The sequence below is a fragment of the Calonectris borealis genome, chromosome 5 (genome assembly GCF_964195595.1).
Source record: "Calonectris borealis chromosome 5, bCalBor7.hap1.2, whole genome shotgun sequence".
Lineage (NCBI taxonomy): Eukaryota > Metazoa > Chordata > Aves > Procellariiformes > Procellariidae > Calonectris > Calonectris borealis.
Genome location: NC_134316.1, coordinates 30,244,824 through 30,267,534, shown reverse-complemented (window position 1 = coordinate 30,267,534; position 22,711 = coordinate 30,244,824). Strand labels below are relative to the sequence as shown.

General features: G+C 42.5%; 1 protein-coding gene across 6 annotated transcripts in view; it reads left to right on the top strand.

The window, feature by feature from the left end:
- Nucleotides 1–13,604: 13,604 nt before the first annotated feature.
- NPAS3 (neuronal PAS domain protein 3) overlaps nt 13,605–22,711 on the top strand; it is a 623,692-nt gene continuing 614,585 nt past the window's right edge. For 5 of the 6 annotated variants that reach the window (XM_075151693.1, XM_075151692.1, XM_075151691.1 and 2 more), the window contains exon 1: nt 13,755–14,273. In XM_075151693.1, the coding sequence (XP_075007794.1) occupies nt 14,224–14,273 (50 nt within the window). In that variant the 5' untranslated portion in view covers nt 13,755–14,223. Of the gene's footprint in view, nt 14,274–22,711 lie in introns of all 6 variants that reach the window. The other variant, XM_075151690.1, reaches the window with a different exon arrangement.

Here is a 22,711-nt window from a genome sequence, read left to right as displayed (position 1 = left end):
AACAAGGACTGTGTCTCAGACAGTGGTCTCCATTTTGGGTTGACTAGATTTCTGAATATGCATGTATGAAAACCAGTGGCTTAACATTCAAAGATACTGTTCCCCCTCTCCCCTACAACTCTAAGCGAAGTTAACGGGAGAGTCAAATTCTAGTTTCTCTAGACGCTACTGAGGATTCAACCCTGGACCTCTTTTGAAAGGTTAGTAGTAATTTTATCTTCCTGCAGCATCATAACTGAACCTAATAATAAATCACTAAGCATCTGCTAGCAAAACTATGTTATTTTTTAGATTATGGAATAATGTGTGTATGATAAAATGAACAATATCAAAATTTAGCCCATACCTGAAGAAATATTGTTTGGTAGTTATAAGGGTACATTCAAGTTAGCATGTTTTGCATGTATATGGTATGTTTGGTTTTGTTTTTTTTTTTTCCCTAAACACTTGTTTTCCCTGAAAACCATATTATGGGATATTCTTTTCGCTTTTAAAGATCTTCCTAACTAACAGTGAAGATAGCAGATATTTTAAACTCTATAAATTAAATAATTTAACTCCAGCGAGTGTGTTTTACTAACCAAACAGCACCATATGAATGTATGCACACAGGCTATTACAGACACCACAACTTAGAAGTAAAAGGAAGACAGGATGATTTGCAATGTCAAGCATCATCTGTTATAACAATAGGTTCGAAGAGCTTACGGTCTCTCAAAAGTCAAATTATTTTGCATTATTCCCACTCATGGACTCTTCTTCACCTAAAAAGCAAATGCAAAAGAGTAACGTTAGTGGAAATAGCAAGGACCCATAATAAGAATATTCTGAAAGCTAAGAATACTATTGCTATTTAAACTCAGTATTTCTTCTTCCTATCTTCAGATATGCAAACTTTGAAGTATTATTAATGTATACCATGCAAAGTATAAGATGTATGAGTTCAAGAAAAATCTTAACCTTGTTTTTTTCTACTTCAGGTGTTTGATATATCGGCTTTAGTAATTTTATTAATTCAAGATTTATTTGCATGTAGTATCTTCTTCATTATGCAGATCTTCACCCCTTGTACTTCTCCATAAGCTGACAACAGTTGAGTAAAACTGATTAGAATCAAAAGTTCAGCTTCAGAAAGAGTAATAGATTATAGCATATTCTAGATAAATCGGGTCTCTGTACTTGGTTGGCATATAGTGAAGGACTGGATATACAGAAAAGTTGTTATTGAATTGATGGCATAGAAAATATCATGGACTGCTAATAACATTCTTAAAGCAAAATTATAACTTTTTAATGAATTCAGTGATTGCACTTGAATATTGGAAGAATTACTGCTATATGATCCGGATATCCCCCCCAAAGATTCAAAATTACTTGTACCTGTATGATAGTTTTTATCTGCATATGGTTTAATTATTTTAGGAAGAAATATTCATTTAGTCCAGTGAAAGGAAGTAATTTTTCCTCTTATTTTTTAATGATGAAACTTCCCATGATGCTACAGTCTGAAACAAAAACATTTTTCCAGAAAATTGTTGCAGAAATTGAGAAGCTGAGGAGACGAATAGTGATTATTACAAGTAGCAACTAAAAATAAACTCTGTCATTGTGCAGATGTTGTTGCTGTTGTTACAACATCTACTTGTATGAACTCTCTGATATTTCTTCTTGTTCCAGACTGAAAAGGCCAAATCTATATTAAATGAAATATGCTTGAAAATCTGTAGGAAGTTTTCTCCAGAATAAAGGACCCATGTCAAAAGAAATGATAGTTTGGCTGGAGGAGCTCCCTTGCTTTTTCTTCTGTATTATGTATGGAGAAGAAAAAGGTGACACCCTTAGCAAGTAGTAACTTTCACCAACCAGTCCGATCAAGGCACTACTAAAAAAATCAACAATTTTTTTTTTTAAAGTGTGTACAAATAAAGCAAATGCAGTCATTACTGGTTGTCAAGTTATTAAAGACGAATGAGTATCCACCTTGGGACAAAAATAAGAAAGGTACAATAAAGCCTCTTTAATGAATTTTGAACAAAGGAAATTATAATTTTCTTCCTATAGACATCCGTATCTACCCGAACTATACATTCTCTCTAGCCAAATACATGTTGCCTCAAACGTGTAATCAAGAGAATAATGGCTAAATTCTGTAATATTTAAAACTAATATATTGATGACCAGGCAATCACATTATGTGTTTTCTTCAAAGAGTCCAGAAGTTCTCCATCCAATATGTTGCCAATACCTAATAGAGTGAGTCTCAAAAGTCACAAAGACATTTTCCATGGTGTCCACTCGTGTGTAAAAATGAGATAATGTGATCCATCGGCAGTGAAAAGAGAAGAATGTTAGGTAGCCTTTTTGAGCAACTTCCAATGAATGAAGTATTCAACTTCATTTAGACAGAAACTAGAGTCCAGACCACTTTCTGATAATGAAAATACACTTCGAAGTGGTGAGAAGGCTTACAACCAAAGAACAAAAAAGAAACTCACTCTTATTGTTCAGCACGTTCCGAATTTGGTGCAATTTATGGCCAGTCTGTGGGCTATCTTGAAAATGAAAATTAAAAGAAAGACCTAGTAGTGGACTAAAAAGATCTCAGATTATTTTCTGGTTTTGTCAAAATTAAACTCCCCAAGAAAGGAATTCTGAAGAGTGAAATGTAAGGACACTTGGTTGAGCGCTGCACGTCACATTCATTAGTTCTTCTCAATGGTTATTATAGTATAGATAGCAATGACAGAAGCTCAAGTAATGTGGATGGAGGTCTAACTTTGAAGCGAATAAAGCTATCTCTTTAAGGTTTCTGATAGACCATGTATCAATACTAGAAAGGTTTGTTTGTTTTTTAACCCACGAGAAGTTTGAAATTGAAAGAGTAAGATTTGAGATGTGTTTAAACTTTGAAAGCCTCCTGTAAGTATGCTCAATACTTGAATTTCTTAAGAAAAAAAGGAAGGAAGGAATTTGGACAATCAGCTTCTTAACAGTGAGAACTGAAACTGCAGAATAATAAATAGTTGTAAATAAGAACGGTACTCAGAGATTCCTGTGCCTAGACAAGGATGCATTTTCAGACAGGCTAGCCTGCATTCAAGTCTTTGACACATATATTTCCTTACAAGTTTTGATTATTTTTGGAAAAACACTAGCACCAAAGATCAAAGATGTATTTACTTCTGACTCTTATGTATGCTTGAAGTTTCAGAAACCGTTAGCAGAGTCCCAGATTTACATGGCTGCCCACCCGGGACCATGCTACGCAGGAACACGATGCACTGTCTTCTTCAGCGAGTGGAAAAATAATGCTGCTGTTATAAACCAGAAAAAAAAAAACCTAACTGTGGAGAAGCGTGGCTTTAAGGACCTATCACAGCTTTAAACTGCACTGGATGCTTACAACCTCTGCTGCTGAGAGATCCCAGCCCCCATTTGTACGCTGTTGGTTTTGGTGCTGATTGGGACTTCCAGCTTGGATGGTAAGGAAGGAAACACAGGCATGGGCAGCCTTGTGAATATTCTTGTTTCATGTTCACTGCTGCATGACTCAGCAGGGCACTGATGGTAGCTACCAAAGAAGAAAGGCTACATTGGACTGTACTAGGCTTGTCTGAAAGAGCTCTGAGGGAAAGCTTGATGCTTTTTTTCCTGTATAATGAACTTGGATTTGTTCATCAAAAAAGAATTAGGAGAAAGAGAGCATGTTTGGTTTCTGTTTCTCCTGAATTAGAAGGGAATGGCTATTTAGTGAGGGAAAGGATAAGAATCCTCCTCTAAGCACGGTCAAAAACCTTGAACTGCCTATTGATGCTGTCTTTCCAGGACACATCAACAGCTGCTTCCGCAATTAGAGGCTAAAGATAAAGGTAAATAAATAAATAAAAGGGGAAAGGACTAGCCCTGTGTCCTTTATAAGTTTCACTTATCTTATGGATGAGTAGGACCAAAGGGAATTACTGGACCAAAAATCTGAATGTGGTGAGAACACAGGATAATATGCGGGTATCTCTTAGAAGCCCTGGAGAAAAAAAGCATCTACATGATTTGTTTTTCCATTTGCTTGAATTAAGCTTCTTATCAGGCTGTGTGGTATGAATCAGGTTTTTGTGGAGGTGGAAGCAGCACAATTTAGTTGTGGTCTCCATGACCCCAATCTGATGCCAATGAAGTAGCAGATTACTCTACTTTGGAGGCATAACACTTATCTTGAAAACAAGGGAAATGGATACACAGGTGCTAAAACTGCCTGGAGGAACATCACAGATTACACGCTCTCTGCAGAAGCAGGTGGAGTCTGGAAAAACTAGCTGGATGCCCCCTGATCTTCTGCTGGAGCTGCTAGAAAATTTGTGGGGGATCAACACTGCAGGGAACCTCTGGCGCTAAGAGATAACTCGTTCTCTAGAATTTGGGGCCAGAGCAAAGTATACAACACAAGAGAAATTGACTTCAATACTGATGTTCCAGCCTTGGAAAATTAGCTGTCCTTTGTCATTACGCAGTAGGCCAGAGGCGCTCCTTTGCTTTCACACAGAGAGCGAATTAGGCTAGCTGAGGATGGAAAAAGCCCGATAGTCCTTCCCGAGTCAGCTGCAGCGGTCAAAACAGAGCCTAGGTACGTACCTTTTGGCGTGTGAGCAATGTATCAGTCTTTCTCCACTGCGGACTCACCACCCTCGTAAGGCTCTCAGCTGCCAGGACCAGTGCGTGAGATCCCAAGATTAGCCGCAGCCTTCAGCTGCATTCTCCCAGTGGCAGCGCAGTGTGCTAATCGCTGAGCCATTGGGATAGCCCTGTAGGGCATTCTTCTAATAGTTTTTCTAGTTCTTCCACTGATGTCCTTATACATCTTTTATGATTTCGATAGTGATGCTACTTTCCCCAGGCGCTTTCCTTCTATCTTACTCTCTGCTTGCTTTTCTTTTGAATACAGGGGGGAGGGGGCTACCTTAATCTTTCCCTTCAGTCCCAGTGCAACCTTTCAGAAAAGACATTTCCCTCATCTGCTCTTCCAACCCTGAGTACATGTCAAGGAATTGTGAAGATGGAAAATATTTGAGTACTTCCTATTTAAGTTTTGAGGGTCTTTTTCCTGACTTCATGTTCTATTTAGAGGTTTTTCTTCTAAACAGATGAATAGCTAGTTCTTTTTGATTTAAAATTAAACTCCAAATATTTTCTTTAAACCGCATTCATTGCTTTTACAAAGGAATGAAAACAAAATGCAGCATGTGACATCATTTGAAGGAGAAAATTATGTTATCTTATATAGTTCTGGAAAGAAACTGTATTTTTTTAACTGCAGCTCTTCTCTAATGTGCACTGCTGATAAATAGTAAAAAGGAATTCTTTCTGAACTATATATTTCTCTCGCATTATACATATATAAATTCCTTTGGGAATAACTTTAGCAATATAACTTGAGATATGAGGTAGCTGATATATGTGAAGTATTAATATGAAAAATATTTTCACTGCATGTATGTTATAAAGCTCTTGGAATATTACAGGCCACAAAAGTATAGGTCAGTTAAAGAGTTTCCTTATCCCTGCTCTGCCAATAATTTTTTTCCTGCGGGTCCATCTTCTCTTGTTTTCTTCTCCTCTGTTATTTTCATTTCCCTTCTCATCTTCCATTCACTATTATGCAGGGCACCTTTTGAGGAGCTACTTTTGCTCCACACTGACGATACATATGGGTAGCAGCAATTGAAGCAACAGTCAGTGGACACTTGTAGAGATGGCGAGTTGTAAAATAATAAATCGAATATTTAATACTTAGAAGATGTGGACTTTATCTACGCTTAATGGGTGGGGAGGCTGATTACTCATTCATAGCTACACCACTTGTGAATGATGAGGTCACCCCTATCTCAGGAAGATAAATGCCATATCCTGTTATGACATATTCCTTTTATATAAAATTAGTTCAATTTTCTCACTAGTGAGGAATCAGTATAACTAAAAAAAAAAAAATCACTTCAAGATAAAGGCATTTTTCTACTGTAATTCATTATATACCCTATTTTCATTTTATTTTATTTCTGTTCTGTTTTGTTCTATCTTATCCTGTTCTATGTATAGTATTTTACTCTCTACCTAAATGATATCTGACTAAAGTGAAGCAAAAATTAGATGATACAATGAAGCTTTGTAGCATTCTCTCTCATACCTGTCACAGGCTCCTTCCAACAGCAGATAATGAAAATTCAAAGTCAAACCATTTAACTTTAAGTAAATGGAAATGAATTTCCAGAGAAGAGATATTTTTTCACCTGCGAAAGAAAGGAACAGTAGTACACTGACAATGCGAATAAAGGTATAATATATAATTGTGATAGACAGGTATATGTAAAGCATAAATATTAAATGATATTATATTACACACTGTCATGTGTTTTTAATTTTTATCTTTACTATGTCTTTGCCTAAGAGAGGAAGGTCTACAGTACATTGTTAGAAACAGCAGTACTCTATTAGAACATTTCTTAGCTTAATCAATACTAAAGCAACTTGCAGAATATCTTACAATAGTATACGGTATTGAGACAAAAACTATGTCACTTAAGACACAAGAACCCATCAATAATTTGAGCAAAATGAGAGATAAACTAAATTAAAAATATTGGGCTTGATTCTCATCTCATATGAGATGCATACTGCAGCATACTGCACCGAAGTAATTTAAATCCATCACGGTATGTTGGTTGGTGAAACATCCACTGGTGAAACATGTGGCGAATGGGGTCCACGTTATTCGATATGGCACAGAGTATAAGCTTGATGATGGATATTTTCATTGGTGTATAAAATAAGTCTCAGAAATTCTTACTGGATTTTACCATTGTGGTTAATTTGGGAAAAAAAGATATAAACAATCAAAATAGACTTTTCTTCAGATATGAGATAATATTTTTTTATTTGATATCTTTTAAGGGCTATGAGAAAGAAAATGCTTCTGTATTCTGTAGACATTCACAAACCTACCTTTGAATACTGCTCGTCTTACAGCATACAAAACTGTTTGTCAGTAGTTCCACTGACTCAGTGGGACTACTTGCGCAAGCAAAGTTATCAAGACTGACTTTTCAGTTATATTAACACTTAAATTAAGATATTAATCAGTAGTCATAAAAGATCTTATTAAAATATCAAGAGATCCTGGTTCTGCCTACGCAGATGAAAAGCGGTGACTTTCGGGACTAAGCTGAAGCAAGCTTGGCTAAAGGCAGGCTCTCTGTCCTGGCTCTCCCTTTGAAACATGAAAATCTGCTTAGAGTTGCCACTGTAGAGCAGAGAGTGACAATGAGTGGATGGAGACTTCGACATGATTACATCCACTCTACTGCCTGGCCATACATTGACAGACAAAACTACTGTAATGGAGTGATCATTTGGAAAATGGCTACTGCCCACATTTAAATTCCTTTCAGTGTTATTCCATAGCCAATTAGAGTGGTAGCCCAGCCTATATTCATGCCAGTCTTGTACTATATTGTAAGAAAAAGGAAAGGAGCAGCTCAGAAGTCTTTAATTATTCCTCCAGCCATTTATTGACCTGCTCTCTAAAGGCCATATACGGGCCTTCATCTGCATGCAAAATTCCTATTGACATCACTGGGAGGGCCACAGGCAGATGGAGGGTACTTTGTAAACCTTACATTTTAAATATGTTGTAAGAGAAAGGCGTAGAATTTGCAGTCCTTTAAAAAAGTGAGCAGCTTTATCTAATATTGCTCTTTAAACATGGAGTTTGAATAACATTTTTCCTAGCAATAGCATCCCCCCTCTTCTCCGCAAGCTATCTAACCTACACGTTTCTGTAAAGTCTTCATATTTAACACTCAAACAATTGATGTCCCTATAGTATAAACAGGATAGATAATGAATATAAGTGGGATAGAAAATTAATCCTACTTGCGAGGAAAGAGAGCCATAATTCACTTAGGCTTCTCAGCTCTTACGTTATGAGGTCTTCAGCTAACTCATGGGATCCATTCCACATCCCACAGATGCTCATTATGAATTCTTTTTATGTGCAACATGTGGGGACTAACCAGTTTCATATCTCCTGGTATTAGCTGCAATCCAAAGCATTTTGTATTAAAACAGAATGCAAACACAGATGCTATTTAATACAAAGGATTTGAATGCAGTCTCTGTTTTAACATAAAGTTGGTGTGTCTTAATTTGGTTTGGAACAGAAATGGAAAGAAAAGTCAAGATAAGAGGATATTGTCAGATTAGGAGCCAAGCTATGATTCCAAGAGGCACACAGTCGCATAGGAAAAGGGGAGACTGGACCAGGTGACAGCTTTGATTTATGGAAGCAAAGGTTACAATGCCTTTGGAGCGATGGGGCAGCCTGGGACATCTGCCCCCTTCGAAGATGCTGCCACAGCCTCTCCAACACCATGCATATTCTGGAGTGCAACCTGTATTCTGTCCCATGCAACTCCTTGGTATGAGCCTCGGTTTCCTCAGAAACCAGTCAACAGGACAGCTGCTGTTTGTGTAAGGTGCGCTAACACAGGGTGTTACTTTCTTCTCTAGCTGTCCGCTCACTGGGCTGCAAAGAGTCCCGTTCTCCCCCGCACGCACGACACACTTAGCTCCAACAACCAGCAGCTCGGAGCTACAGGTCCGTGGTTTCGGAGTGCCCCCAGAAGTGCGGGGAGATTTGGTGGGACCGTACTACGGGAGGGGGTCCCCTTCTCCCCTTCCCTGCTGCCCCTGACTCGGCACGCCGCCCTTCTCCCCCGCCGCCCTCCGGGACGGGCTCCTCACCCGTCACCTCCCGCTGCGCTGCAGGGAGGAGGGGACAGGGAGCGGAGCCCCGGGAGCACCCGCCGAGCACCACGGCGAGGAGGGCTGCTGTGTCCGTGCCCCTTCCCGCAGCGGCTGCGGCCCCCACGCTCGCAGCAAAGCGGGGGAGCCGCCGGGGGGGGTGTCCCGCCGCCGACCGGCTCTCCCCGCCCAACTTTCCGCGCTTCCCCCCCCCGGCGTCCGGACCCGCGCAGCGCCGCGGCCGGGCGGGCTCGGCGGCCGGCGGTCCCTGCCGAGGCAGGGGCAGCGGCACGGCCCCGGCGGGCTGGTGGGGCCGCGCAGCGCCGCCGCCCGGGAGAAGCACTTGGCGGAGGGGGAGGAGGGCAAACCCGCCCGGAGCGCAAGGCGGGGAGGGCTGCGCGCAGCCCCGGGGCGGCACAAAGAAGCCGGGGCGCTGCGGCCGCGCGTCCCGCGGGGCGGCTGGGGACGAGCCGCCCTCCTCGCCGCTGCCGGTGCGGTGCGTGCAGCAGCCGGAGGGGAGCTTTGCAAGGGGTTTTTTGCACAGCTCGGCGGTATAATTGATATGTTGAAGCAGCAGTAGGGATCAGTGCGTGCACACACACCACACACCTTACAAGTTTGACTAGCAATAACATTGCTGCACACTAGGAGGGGAGGAGAGTCAGCTCCCTATAATAGGGAACAAACTCTGCCATTGCACAAAACCGGCGCATTTCCTCGCTTGTGAAAACCGTCCCTTCATAGAAAGAAAGAAAAGGGGGGGCGGGGGGGGAAAGCAAAAGCAAGTTACCAAGAGCAAGAACTTGTGCTGCAACAATCCTCCACTCTTCCTCTTCTCCTCAGGACTCTGGGAGCAGGGATATTCCTCCCCCTCCCCCCCGCACAGTTGGCGCTAGCCCAGACTGTGGTCAGCCGCCTTTATTATTACTTCATTGAGACAGAGAAATCCTCTAAGACTTGCATTTTGGGTGGAGGGTGGGGGGTGGAGGGACGAGAAGGAGGAGGGAAAAAAGGCAACATTTGCTGCTCATCATTTTCACTGCACCGCTAAAGTAATTGCGCCCCCCTCTCTCCTCCCTGTCCCTCCTCAGCTTGGATTTTTCTCTTAGATCTACAGCTCCAGTGGTATTAGACATACCTTTTTTTTTGTTTTTGTAGCTCTGATATTCCACCTTCCCCCCCCCCCCCCCAATCTTCACGCGTTGCATGTTTGCAATTCGGTAAAATCCCCCCCCTTGCCCCCAGCCCCCCCAAACTCCTCTCAATCTCAGCCCAGCAGCTCACATCAAAGCGCCCTTCCTCACTCACAGTGGCCGCCACTCACTAATGGGATTGCAGTGTGCCTGGCTCTGCTGCTGCAGCCGCCGGAGGGAGAGTCGCTGCTGCTGCACCTCTTCGCCGAGACTCGCCGGGTGCTGAGCCGCGGGGATGATCAGGATCTTCCCGGATTTCAGCGTGCAGGTGACGGCGGCGGCGGCCGGCGGGGCGGCCGGGGGGGTGCCGGCGGCGCCGGGCATGGGGCGAGCCGGCGCCGCGGCCAACGGCAACCCGCAGAACGTCCAGGGCATCACCTCCTACCAACAACGGTGAGCACCGAGTGGGAGAGGGCTGTGCGGCTCTTCCTGAGGCTCCCTCAGTTGCTTTTTCTTTGTGCTTTTGTGTTTCTTTGTTTTCCCTTTTTTTTTTAATCTCTCCTTGCTGTTTGTTGGGGGGAAGCGTGGTTGGAGGGGAGGGTTTTTTCTTTCTTTTCTTTTTTCCTTTTTTAAATACAGCATCTTTTAAAATGCACTGAGAAGTAAACACAATCTCCTAGTTTTGTCTTGGATGAGCTGGAAAGCAACAATAGGAAAAAAAAAAAAAAAAGAAAAAAAAGTGAGACCCCGGCAGCTTAGCTTGGCTGCTGCAAAGTTTGGGATCCCGTCCGCTCATCCTTCTAAAGAGGAATTTCTCAATGTCAATGCCTTGTGCAAATCCCAGTGTGTGGCAGCCAGGGGGATAATTGATCATGGTATGCTGATTGATAATTTGCTTTCAACCAAGAAAGAGAACAATTTTCACTTGGGGTTGCACACTTGCAATTCCACATTGTAGTTTAACAGTATTATCATGTCACCTGTTACTACGGGGAAATATAACACGAAACCCTAAGTATACTCAGCACTGTTATTTTTTCATCTTAAATGCATTCTAATGCAAATGCAGGAAATTCACAGAGAGCGCCTTTAGGAAGCAAAGCGTAGAAAGTTGGCAGTAAGTCATAATGAAGTTTAAAGACCTTCCTCATTCCCCCTAACAATTCATCGATATGTGCTGATACTAACATGAAGCTTAATTAATTACCTGACATTTCTTTGTGTTTCTACGAGGCAAAACCTGAAGTTTGAATCTGTTAGTTTCCTCTATCATAAGCTTATAACCGAAACCGAATCCTCAAAAAAAAAGTAGATGACAACAGATAAATGTAGGCTGAAATCGGAACAAAACATTTACATTTCTCTAAATGCAATAAAAATGGCACTGTCCCAAGTATCTTGCTTTCCACTATTGCATTAAATACTGAGAAAAATGCGGTGTAATCTCAAATATCCAAACTAAACAGCTCTATGATGTAAAAGAAAAAAAATCATAGGAAGTTTCAGCGTAATATTTCAAACTTAATTGGTTTAGGAGCCAGATTTAGATAATCGACCATTGCCTGTTTTGTTGTTCAGCAACTTTGAGTTGCTTCCTATAGTTTTGGAAAACACATGATGTATTTTCCATTTGATGCCCATGATAGAAAACGTTTGGTGGTCACTTTTGTAGGTTTTATTAAATGAAAAATTGATAGGAAATTGATGCTCCTGAAATAATCCCTGATGATGCCTAAGCACTTTCTTAGCTGAGAAACATTTGAAACATAAGCACAAGTCTTGTTTTGCTCAAGCAAACATACCGATCTTTCATATATATATATAAAAAAAAAGCTTGAATGTGGGAGATATAAAGAATGAATTAAAGTTGATTTCTTTTCATGGTTTCTGTATGATTTTTGTCACTTATAAAATATTTATATTACAATGGAAACTGACGGACACTTTAACGAGGAAGTACAGGCAGCAATCACAATAGTTTAGTCTGTGAAGTGGGGAAGTCAAGGGTCAGAAATGTCAGATTGGCTTTTAGACAAATGAAAGAGACCTCTGGAGACTGTAAGTTAAACAGAAATATACAGCGAAGGCAGCATGCAATTTTTTAGTACTTCGCGTTTAATAGTTTGATTATGTCAGTCTGTAATCAGGAAGAAGTTACAAAAGCAGTACTTCTCTGACAAGCTACTAACACCTCTAATCCAAACAGTGCTTAGCAGATATCCAAGTACTTTGACTAATAGGAATCCAGACCAGTTTGGATGTCTCGCACACTCACCTAACAAGGGGAAACATTTCTGCACTTTTTCCAAATTTTGACTATATATTATCGACAAACCAGCGTGCTTTAAGTCGAACGATTTTTCTTCGTGCTTTCTGGAAACGCTTAAAATATAGCAGACACCGACAGCTTCTTACGCTGTTACAAAAGCCGAGGTGACACCTGTTAACTTTTTTTTCTTTTTGGAGGCGAGGAGGCAGATTTGCCGGCAGGGAACGGCATGTGGTACTTTCTAGATCCCCCTCTCTCCAGTTCTTCATCCCCACCTGCACCCCCGGCCGCCTCCCACAGCCCCAGCAGCGCGGCCAGCCCCGGGGTGCCGCCGCCGCGGGGTCGCGGGACTCGAGGCCGGGCGGCCGCCATCCCGCCGGCAGCTGCGCACCTGCGCAACGGCCGCGCGGACGCCGGACGTGCGCAACGCGGGGCGGGCGGCGGCTCCCCGCCCCGGGGCTGCGCGGGCGGCCCGGGCCGGTCCGTGCAAAGTTACGCCGGCCCGGTTGCCTCCTACGGGAAGAAACCCTCCGGCCCCCGGTGCGCGGACGACGCCCCGCAGCCAAACTCCCAGGTGCTTTGCTAACTTCGTCCCCACCGGCTCTCCCCTGCGGCTCACGCGCGCTCACCTTCCCCCCCCCCGCCCCAAACTTTTGGAGTTGTCGCGGAAACGTTTCTCGTGAATGAATCCCCCCGACTTTCGGGGCTTGCTCCTTTCCCCAAGGAAGCCCGTTGGATTTTCCCTGGGAGCAGGATCAGGCCCAGGAAGCTGTACTTCCAAGGCAGCAGCAGAGCAGCCACAAAGTTACCTTGGAGATGGAAAGCTCTTAGCGAAGGAGTGATTTCTCCTGCAAAAGCTCTCAGCGCTGGGGTTTTCCCGATGTCCTGGAAGGAACGGTTAAGGTAGCGGTTTCTTTTCCCCGCTCCTTTATTTCATGATTAGTTTCGTGATCTCCAGTAAAACAGCGCGAAGTGCTACACCCTTTCCCAACAAAGCGGGTCATCGCTCCCAGTTAACGTTTCCAGCGTTACGCCCTTTATTCCGCCGGTGCCTAGCCCGTACCCTCAGGACGTGCGTGCACCTTCTCGGAGGGGGCCGGAGGGGGTGCGCGGGGTCTCCCCGGGTCCACGCCGTCCCCGCGGGCGGGCGTCAGGCGCCCCCGCGTACGGCCCTGTGGGCCGCAGGGCGCTCGCATCCCCCGGCCGGCGGCCCTCCGCCTGCCCGCGCCCGGCCTGGGCCCGTCCTCCGCCGTGGGAGCCCACGGGGGACACGCCGCCTGCGCGCGGTGTACACCCGCCGCGCTTCTGCGCCCGCAGAGTTGCAGAGAGACTCCCTGCCTGCCTCAGCCCCTCTTCCCTGCTGGAGCCCAGCCTCCGGAGGAGGAAAGTGTGCGAAACTGCAACTGAGTGGCGTTGTTGCGCCGGCAGCCGAGGCTGTGTCCCCTGCACGCAGAGTGGGAGCGGAGCTGGGGAAGCAGCTGGAAAATGCCCAGAAATACTTTCACAGCGGTCAAGCCCGGAGATCCCTGACTCCCCTCCTTCCCTCCCCCGCCCCCGCCCCGCTAGCCCCATGGCCTGGCACCCCGCGTAGCCCGGCCCGCGGGCGCGGGGGGTGCGTGAGTGTGTGCGAGTGTGTGTGTGCGTGCGTGTGTGTGTGTGCCGCACCTGCCGGGCGATGCCAGCGGCCGGGCTGCCCGCCGGGGCTGCGCCGCGGCTCGCTCTCCCCGCCGCCGCCTGCGCTGGGCATGTCTCTGGGGCCGGCGGGGCCCCGGCTCCCTCCGCTCCTCGGCTTATGGACGGCGGCAGCGGCAGCAGCAGCGCTAGCAAGCGAGCGAGCAAGCAACCTGCACCAGGACTGCGCGGAGGAGTGGGAGCCCGCGATGCTTTGGCCTCAGTACTTTTCCTTAGCCTGTCTGGCTAACCAGGGCCATTGCTGCCGCCGCTGCTGCTGCTAGACACACAACACACACCAACATCAGGAGGGGGAAAAGTAAGGGAGAGAGGAGAAAAAAAAAAAAAAATCCCAGGAAGATGGCGCCCACCAAGCCAAGCTTTCAGCAGGATCCTTCCAGGCGAGAACGGTAACACTTTCTCTTTATTGAACCTGCAGCAGCAGCAGCCGCAGCAGCGCCGGGCCGGGCCGGGCCGTGCCGCCGCCGCCGGGGGCCGGGGCTGGCTGCCATGCCGGGGTGGGGGGACCTGCCGCCGGCACCCGCTGCTCGCACAGCCGGGCACCGGGAGTTCCTCCTAGTGCGTACCGCCAGCTGCACGCACGCACACACACACAGACACACACGCGCGCACACACACACACACACACAGGGCGAGCCGCGCAGCAGCAGCCCCGCTCCGGCAGCCGCACCGCCGCGGCTTGCCGGAGCCTTGGCGGGGCGCGTTGGCGAGCGGGCGTGTGTGTGTGTGTGCGCGTGGAGGCGGGAGGCCCCCCCGGGCGGCCCCCGCCGCTCGGCGGCCCCGGGGGCGGCGGGGCGCCGCGCCAGGCCCGGCTTGCCGGGCGGAGGGGCCGGCCCCGCCGGTGCGGTTCAAGTGCGGCTAGGCCGGAGCGGGGGGGGCCGCGCCGCCAGCTGCGCCCGCGGGGCTGCCCGGCCCGGCCCCCCCGCGCCGCCGCCGCCGGGCGGGCCGCGGGTGCCGGCGCCCCCCGGGGCGGGCAGAGCGGAGCCGGTGCGCGGGCGGGCGGGGAGGCGGTGCGGCGGTGCGCGGGGCCCGGGGAGGGAGGCGGGGGCCGGGAGGCGGGGGGGGTCGTGATACCCCCGTTTGCTTCCCGGCCCGCCGCCTGCCCCATAGACTTTTGTGGGGGGAGAGGGCTTGCTGTGAATCTGCTCTGCTGGTGACACGAATTGCCCGTAGCGGGTTTGTCCTAGGAAAGTGAATCTTTCTAGAAGTGACTGGTAGGAACCAGGAGTACAAGTTCATGTGATGTTACTTCGTGATTCTTACAAAAGTGTTCAGAGCTCCTTTGCTCACTGCGATGAGGTGTGTGCCCAGAAGGAGAGCAGCCAGAGGGTCTGGGGTGGGCTTTTTCCTCCCCCCCTCCCCGTCTCCCCTTCAGCGTTACAAGTGAACGTGAGGGTAAGGGGTGAGGAAGGTTCCTGGTTAGTTGTAAAAATGGAAATTAACATTTAGACAGCTTTTAAAAGTAGCTGGATCATGTGTTACTCAGTTCATATTTCACAGCACAAGTAAGTCTGAAAAATATTTAAACAAAAATAAAGTCTAGGGAATCAGGCTCATTTTAATCTTAATTTCAAACTTACATTTTTTAGTATGATCAGCATTTCTAGCACAACTTCCAAAACCCACAGATTTTATCTAAATAGCTATGCCATTTTCCCTAAGGAAGCAGACTGCCCGGTATCAGGAAACCATACATTTCATATTCGCCACTGAAGTGTTAGTGTGGCTGTGTTAGATGCATTAGTATTAACTGTTGCACTTTGACAAGGCTATATTGATATGCAGCAGAATTTGGAGATACGTGTAATGGGAAAACAGTGCATCCTCAGAAGTCAGTGACTTAACTTACAGATTTTCATCTTCAACTATAAATATTTTTTTAAAATCTCCATTTCAGTGGCTGCAAAGGCATTTCTGCTGTGTTAATAACACTTATAGCAGCAGGCTTTTCTCCTGCAGAGTTCTTTGTTGGAAAAACAATTTGTATCAATAAGTCCTTTTCCCCCCAACACACAATTCTGCTGTCTTCTTTCTGAGAATGGTACTATATTAGTGCTAAGTGTATTTGCCAGGATAGCTTCAGTAATCTCTCCAGCAGAAGCATATTTGTGTGCCATTTTGGGAATTTCTCTGAGATAGGAATCTTGAAGATTGAATTAATTTCTAGGGGAAACTTCATAGCCTGTGCATGAGTGCTTTCTTTATCACCTGTCTCCATTTGGCATTCGGAGAAGGTAAATCAAAGTGCGCGATTTGTTATTCTGCTCCACTTGAGAGCTGAACTAAATAACACTTGGTCTGAAATTCTGATTGAAGTTGTAGGAGGATATACTGTATTTAATTTAATGCCCTTTAATAGCATCTTCTTGTTCAGCTCTGATGCTGTCATTTTAAAGGTTGGATCAGAGTAGTTTTTCCCTGTAGGGAGTGGGAGGAGTAATCATTTCAGGGGAAAAAAGTAGTCTAAATTCCTAGAACACTAATAGCCACAAACTTGGCCTAGTGTCCAAGCAGTTGTTTTTTGCCCTTAGGGTTCACTTTGTTAGCACTCTTTACAATGCTCCAAACAGTTTAAGTATAAATATTACATGTAGAAGTTGATGACATTTTTTGTAGCAGAAATAATGGCAATCTGTTTGTTCTTTAAAAAAAAGTTTTGGAGAAGATTGATCAATGCTTCAATAAGCAGGCACCCATGTATATTTTATTGAAAATTATGTAATGTGCTCCTGAAGTCTTGCATGTAACTGTTTATTTAAGCTATCTTTGTACACATCCTTTCAGCTGTGTGCACGAAGCTATTTGAAATACAGGCGCATATCAGTTACCGAAGGGTTACTTCGGTAAACTAGTTCTCAAGATTAAGAATCCTGTAAGTGAACTTGGTGTACATTCTTTGTTTAGTCTTCACTTCCACAATATTTACATAGATTGTGTTTTATTTTTTCAAGCAAGAGGTTACTGATTACAAAACAAATGTAAAAAGTAGTAGTCTCTGATGCAACCAAGCACTTGAATTGTTTTGAAACTTTTTTCACCTGTTTAGTCTTTTTAAAGAATGTTTGAAAAGTTACACACATTTGTTTGATTTTCTTTTAAACTATGAGTGTTAGCAAATTTTACAGTTACAGCAGCAGTTTAGAGTTTTTCAATTATGTGGATATATAACCAAGAAAATTAAATAGACAGAAGTGTCATGCATATGATATCCCAGCATTGATTTGTAAAGCATATCATAATATCAGAGTGCTATTGGTTTAAGGGGAAAGAGAAAAAAACCCTTTATTTTGGCATTTCTTTCTAGAGCCTGAGCTTAAACATAGCAGTGATAAATGATGATATGCATTGTCTAACACTTGCTTTTATATAAATAGCTCCAGAAGATTGCTTAAATGATAATCGAAAATATGAAATAGGGTGGCCTTCATATCACAAGGCCAAGGGTCTACAAATGGAAAAACTGAAATAATGAAATATTTCCAAGGCAACAGACTGTCAACAAGAACAGTAATGCATGGGCATATCATAGAGCTACCAGAGAGGATATTAGATCTTATAGCTCTAGAGCCAGGAGTTATAATGACCTTTATTAAATAGAGCCCTCCCACATTACAACAATCTTTCCGATTTCTGATTTATGGATTAGCAGTCATACTACTCTTCATAATTTGAAACATTCTCCCACCATATTTGATTTGCTGCATTTTTCTCCACTGGAATCATACATTATTTAGAGCTTACATGAGAGTATTGATCAACAAAAGTTATATTACATATTTTCAGTAACTAATGGGATTCTGAATAACAAGGTTTTGTCTGCAGCACTGTTTCTACATTCTTTACAGCACAGCTGTTTTTTTCTTACAAGTTAGATCCAGTTAGCTTGTCTTGTACCAATTTAACGGCATTATATTCTAATGCTGTATTATAAATAAGTTATAAATAATTAGAGAGTTTTGTTAACAGATTAATACAGCACCCAGAACCATAGGTATTTTTAAGAGGATGCCAGGATATATTGTCAACATCCATCTCCTTTTATAGTGTCTCACTTGAATTTCGGAGTCTAATATACTGGCAGTTTCAAATCACATTTGTTTGAAACTTGGCACACAAGTTGCCAACCCAGATGGGAATTTTACTGCGAGAGTGATGTAAAACAGTTGTTGCAAATCGACATTCTAGGCATTAGTTTCATCAGCGTCCTTCCTAAAAAGTACAATGTTTAAATAAATGTTTGTTTCATAAAATGATCTTTATAACAATACCCTCTTCATTGGAAAACATATTCTAAGATAAGAATTTTGAATAACTGATACTGACCATGAAAACTAACTGTTACCATTTTATTAACATTTTGGGATTGATTCTGCTTGATGTCAGTAAGATGAAGCCGTTTTACAAAAGTGGCAGAATTTCAGTTGATATCAATTAAGTAATTGTTTTTTTAGAATTTAATGTTATGAGACCATTTCCTGAAATCTCATCTCATGTGACTAAACCTTACATTCAGTCAGTCCATCAGATTCATTTTATATTACTGTCACTAGTAGCTCTTGCAGGTGTAAAAGCACCTCGTGTGAGATGAGATTTCAGCATTAGTCACGTTGTTTCAAAATGAATCAAGCGAACTTGTTCTGCAGCATGTCAGCCTGGAAATTTGTTTTTATATTTTAAACATAAGATATTTTTAAGGTACATAGCCAAGACTTTGCATTTTCACCCCAGTCATTTGTTTCTTGGTTTGTTTGTTTGTTTGTTTATGCTTAATGTTTGGCTTTTTTTTTTTTTTTAAAGAAGCTGCCAAAGATTTATGGCCATGAGAGGAAATGTTTTGAAAATTCATTTCATAATAATTGCATTTTTTCAGAAGAGGCAATTTCTTTCTATGTAATATTTATAAGGCTACTGCATGTTATCTTTAACATACAAAGTCCCATTAGTGCGAATGAGGTGCGTGACTTTTTGTTTAATAGGACTTTGCATAATAAGGATAATTTGTAATAATATTGCATTTTGCTGCATAAGAAGATGTGCCGTAGTAAGAATATAATGGTTGCTGCCATGTCTTATATGACTAGAGCATTGTTCTGTGACTAGCTCGAGCAGTAATTTTGCAATACACAAAGTCCTAGTCAAATGAATAGGACTGTTGTGCCATTGATGTTAACAGGACTTTGAGTAGTAAAAATATTCGTTAATTTTGTATGCTATAGTAGTATATTACACAGGACAAAGAAGGGTAAGGTAAGGGTGGGATAGTATTTGAATCTGTAACTTGGCAGAACTGGACGCTTTCTCCCTGTCTTTGGGAGAATATTGAGTTCAGGTTGTACCTTAATCTTTAAAAAAGTCCCAAATGAAATTATGCATATAATTAAAGTATACTGCAGAGAATCACAAGCAAGGATAAAAGTATTTTTACCATATAATTCAATAGATGTGAATTTGTTCTCAGTGAGATTGCAATGACAAACTTTAACGTACTTAGTGGGAGGAAGAGTGAACTTTGCATCTGTGTATTATTATAAAATGCGAAAGTCTTGAGATTCTCAAGTAAAAATGGAGCGGTCCTCAAGGAGATTCTGATCTCAGCCTGCTGCAGCTCGATACTGAGAGTTATGCCAGCCCTTACCCGGCACTCTGCATGCATGCGAGAGTCAGGCACACTAAAGAACAAGTGATATGTAAGCAAGAATTTGAAATGGATTACCGAAAGCAGAGTTTTGAAGATTTGTTACAGGCTATTTTCCCAGCCTTTCTTATATATTGCATTTTGGACTTTCACTCTTTGGTTGTATCTTGTCATTTGTCTGTTCTAGGGAACTTCTCATTGATGTCATACAATGTCTGAAGAAGACTTTAATATTAATACTGAGTATTTCTGTAGATATGTTTCTTTATATACCTTAGTGTGCTTCGAAAGGTCTGTAAACACTGTTCTACATGTGTTACTGATGAGATAGTTATGCACAAAACATTTTTGAGAACTAGCAGAAATGGCAGAAGATGTCAATGTTAGCCCTACGAATAAAATTCCAGCCCCCATTTTGACTGTGCGTTCAAAGATTACACTGCCTTCGTTAGAGGGATTTACATTTCTTTTACAGGCAAAACCTCCACTGAAATAAAGTGCTTTCAGAGAATGGCTTGATTGCAATTTAAAATTAGCTGTTAGCTTGATATATAATAGAAGTTCAACACTTACGTTAAATAATTTAAGTGGAAAAGTACTGTTCCATTACCTGCAGGCATGTTAGGTTTACATAGGTATATAGTGAACTTATGGGGTATAGTCTGAATAATAGGTACGTATGTAATCTACAATAATGTCCCTGGGGCTTGGATTTTCTGAAGAGCCTATTGGATTTAGGCATCCAACACATACTGCATTTCAGTGAAATGTGGGCACCTAAATCCTATAAGCCCCTTTTTAAATACTTGCCTGGGAATTTTGTCTCTAACAGGAATTTAGAACAGGCTTCAGTACACATTACATTGTTTTAAACTGAATTTTATGGAGTAATGAATAGTTTTTGAACAGTCATTTTGGATTAAATCCTAAAGGGCTATAGTTTTGCTCAAATTTAGGCACAAAACTGATACATTTATATTATGTTGGGGGGGAGGATTTCTTTTTCCTCTTGCTTACGCGTCATGTTTGAAAGTCATGTGCAAATTCACATTTACGATCAGTTTGCTCACAGCCTAGGCTTATGTGAGTTAGATGGCTCAGAATTGTCCTGCCAAAGCTGTAATTCATTTAGCAAAAGCATAACATACCAAATTTTAGAAGAATGCTTGTTAGAAAGCTGTTTTTTCTTAGAGATGATGGGAGGCAGAATTTGTTACTTTGTGGGAAAAAAATGTAAGTGGGCAGTCGTCACAGGTCAAGGTTGAGGTCAATAGAAAGAACTGAGTGACTGAATCTGTACAGTGCTGGCAGTGGGATTAAAAAAGAAAAAAAAGTCTTAAAAAAGAGAATAGCTGCTAGTCGTACTTATCCTTCAACCTTCACAGCTGCAAAAAAAGTAGCTGATTTTATTTGTCTGACTATAGTTACATGTGGGATTGGCATGTTTGCTTCACCTTTGCATAAATTACTAACAGCGTGGACGGAAGGTTCTCGAAAAAACCTGCATTGTAAAAAACCAAAAGTGTTTTCTCTTGGTAAGTAACAAATAGAAGATGAACATAAAAAGAGAAACAAATGCTTTGGGCTAATTTATTTATTCATTCTTTCTGAGTTTTACAAGAAAACTTGCATTTCTTCTGGAAAATCAAAAGTACAGTAATTTTTTTCAATGGCTGAATGAGCTAGATAAATGGTACTCAAGTAGCAGTGTTTGAAGGATCCAAGTAGTTTACTAAAGTATCTTAATTAATTGGATGTTCAATTTAATAGTGAGGTTTCCTGCTTGTAGGCAGTGCTCTGTAACAAGAACGTATTTTTGATACATAAACAATATATATGACTTCAGAAGGCCCATTTTTATTCAAGATCTATTTTTACTAAACAACTGTTTCAGATTAACAAACAACAAGAAATAAATGGAGGTGACAGAAAATACAGACTTCACATGAGAAGCATGATAGAAAAGATACAGCAAATTCCAGATCTTTCAAACATATATGCTGTTCCTTTTATCAGTCACTCTACTTACACTCAAATTTCGAAACTCAGAGGTGCCGTCTTTCTTTTTATTCCTTTGTTAAGAGGAAGAAAAATGCTTCTCTACAGAATTGCCATTTTGAAACTGTTATTCCATGCTTTTTGAGGCCAGTTTTTCAAATTTTCTTTTTGTATCACTTCTCAAGACCAGAATAAGAGAGCGCAGGATGTAGCAATCACTGCAAATCCCTTCTTCTTCCCCCCAAAATTACTTGACATACTGAATGTGTATCTTTAGGAACATCCAGTATTTAGATTCTGGATTTAGGAATCCTCTCGGAGTGATGGGGGTTTTTTTTATTGTTTCTTAATGGTTTTGTGATACTACTGCAAAAAGATTTAAGTCCTATTCATGACTTTTTTTTTTCTCGTGGCAATTATCATCTATTACAATATTTGTTCAGTTCAAATAGGAACAAAACCCAAAATGATTAAGGGAAAAAGTGTCTTTTAACTGACACAGAATGGCAGAATATTCCACCTGAAAATCAAAATTAGAATTCTTCTATATTTATTCTGCTTGCTACTAATTGTGAGGAAAACTTTAAAAGATTTTCCACTGACTTGTATATATGTATACTGCAAAGTGTAGGCATATGTTGTATATTAGATAGACACAGTATATGTATTTGCTTGAAAGAAAATAATGCTAGTTGATTGTCTTCAGCAAGCTATAAATGTCTTACTTTAGATAAAGTTAAATGTAAATACATGCATTGGAATGGCGATTTTTTTCCCTCTAATGCTGTGAGCGAAAAGTAGGCTCATCCTTTTTTTTGCACATTTTTATTGTTCTGTGTAAATGTAATTTGTTAATCCTGTGAAATTTGTCATAGATAAATTTGCTTGGATTATCTTGTCACCACCGTATCTGCATTCTTTTGTTCATTGCTTATTCATAATTTAACAGTCTGGCAGTGAGCCTTTTTGGGATGCTCACAAAAGATATATGACCTCTACCAGCTGCTACTATAACCTGCAGAATGCACAGCAAGACATTAGAAACGTGAGGATTCCTCTACTGATTAAAGTGCTCTTCATTTAAACAGTCTGTTCTTAAGAATCTCAGGAATCTTTGTGGATAGCAGTTTTGATTTTTCTTTTCTCACAAAATTAGTTCTAACATTTTTTTATTCCCAAGTGGGAAAACTAACA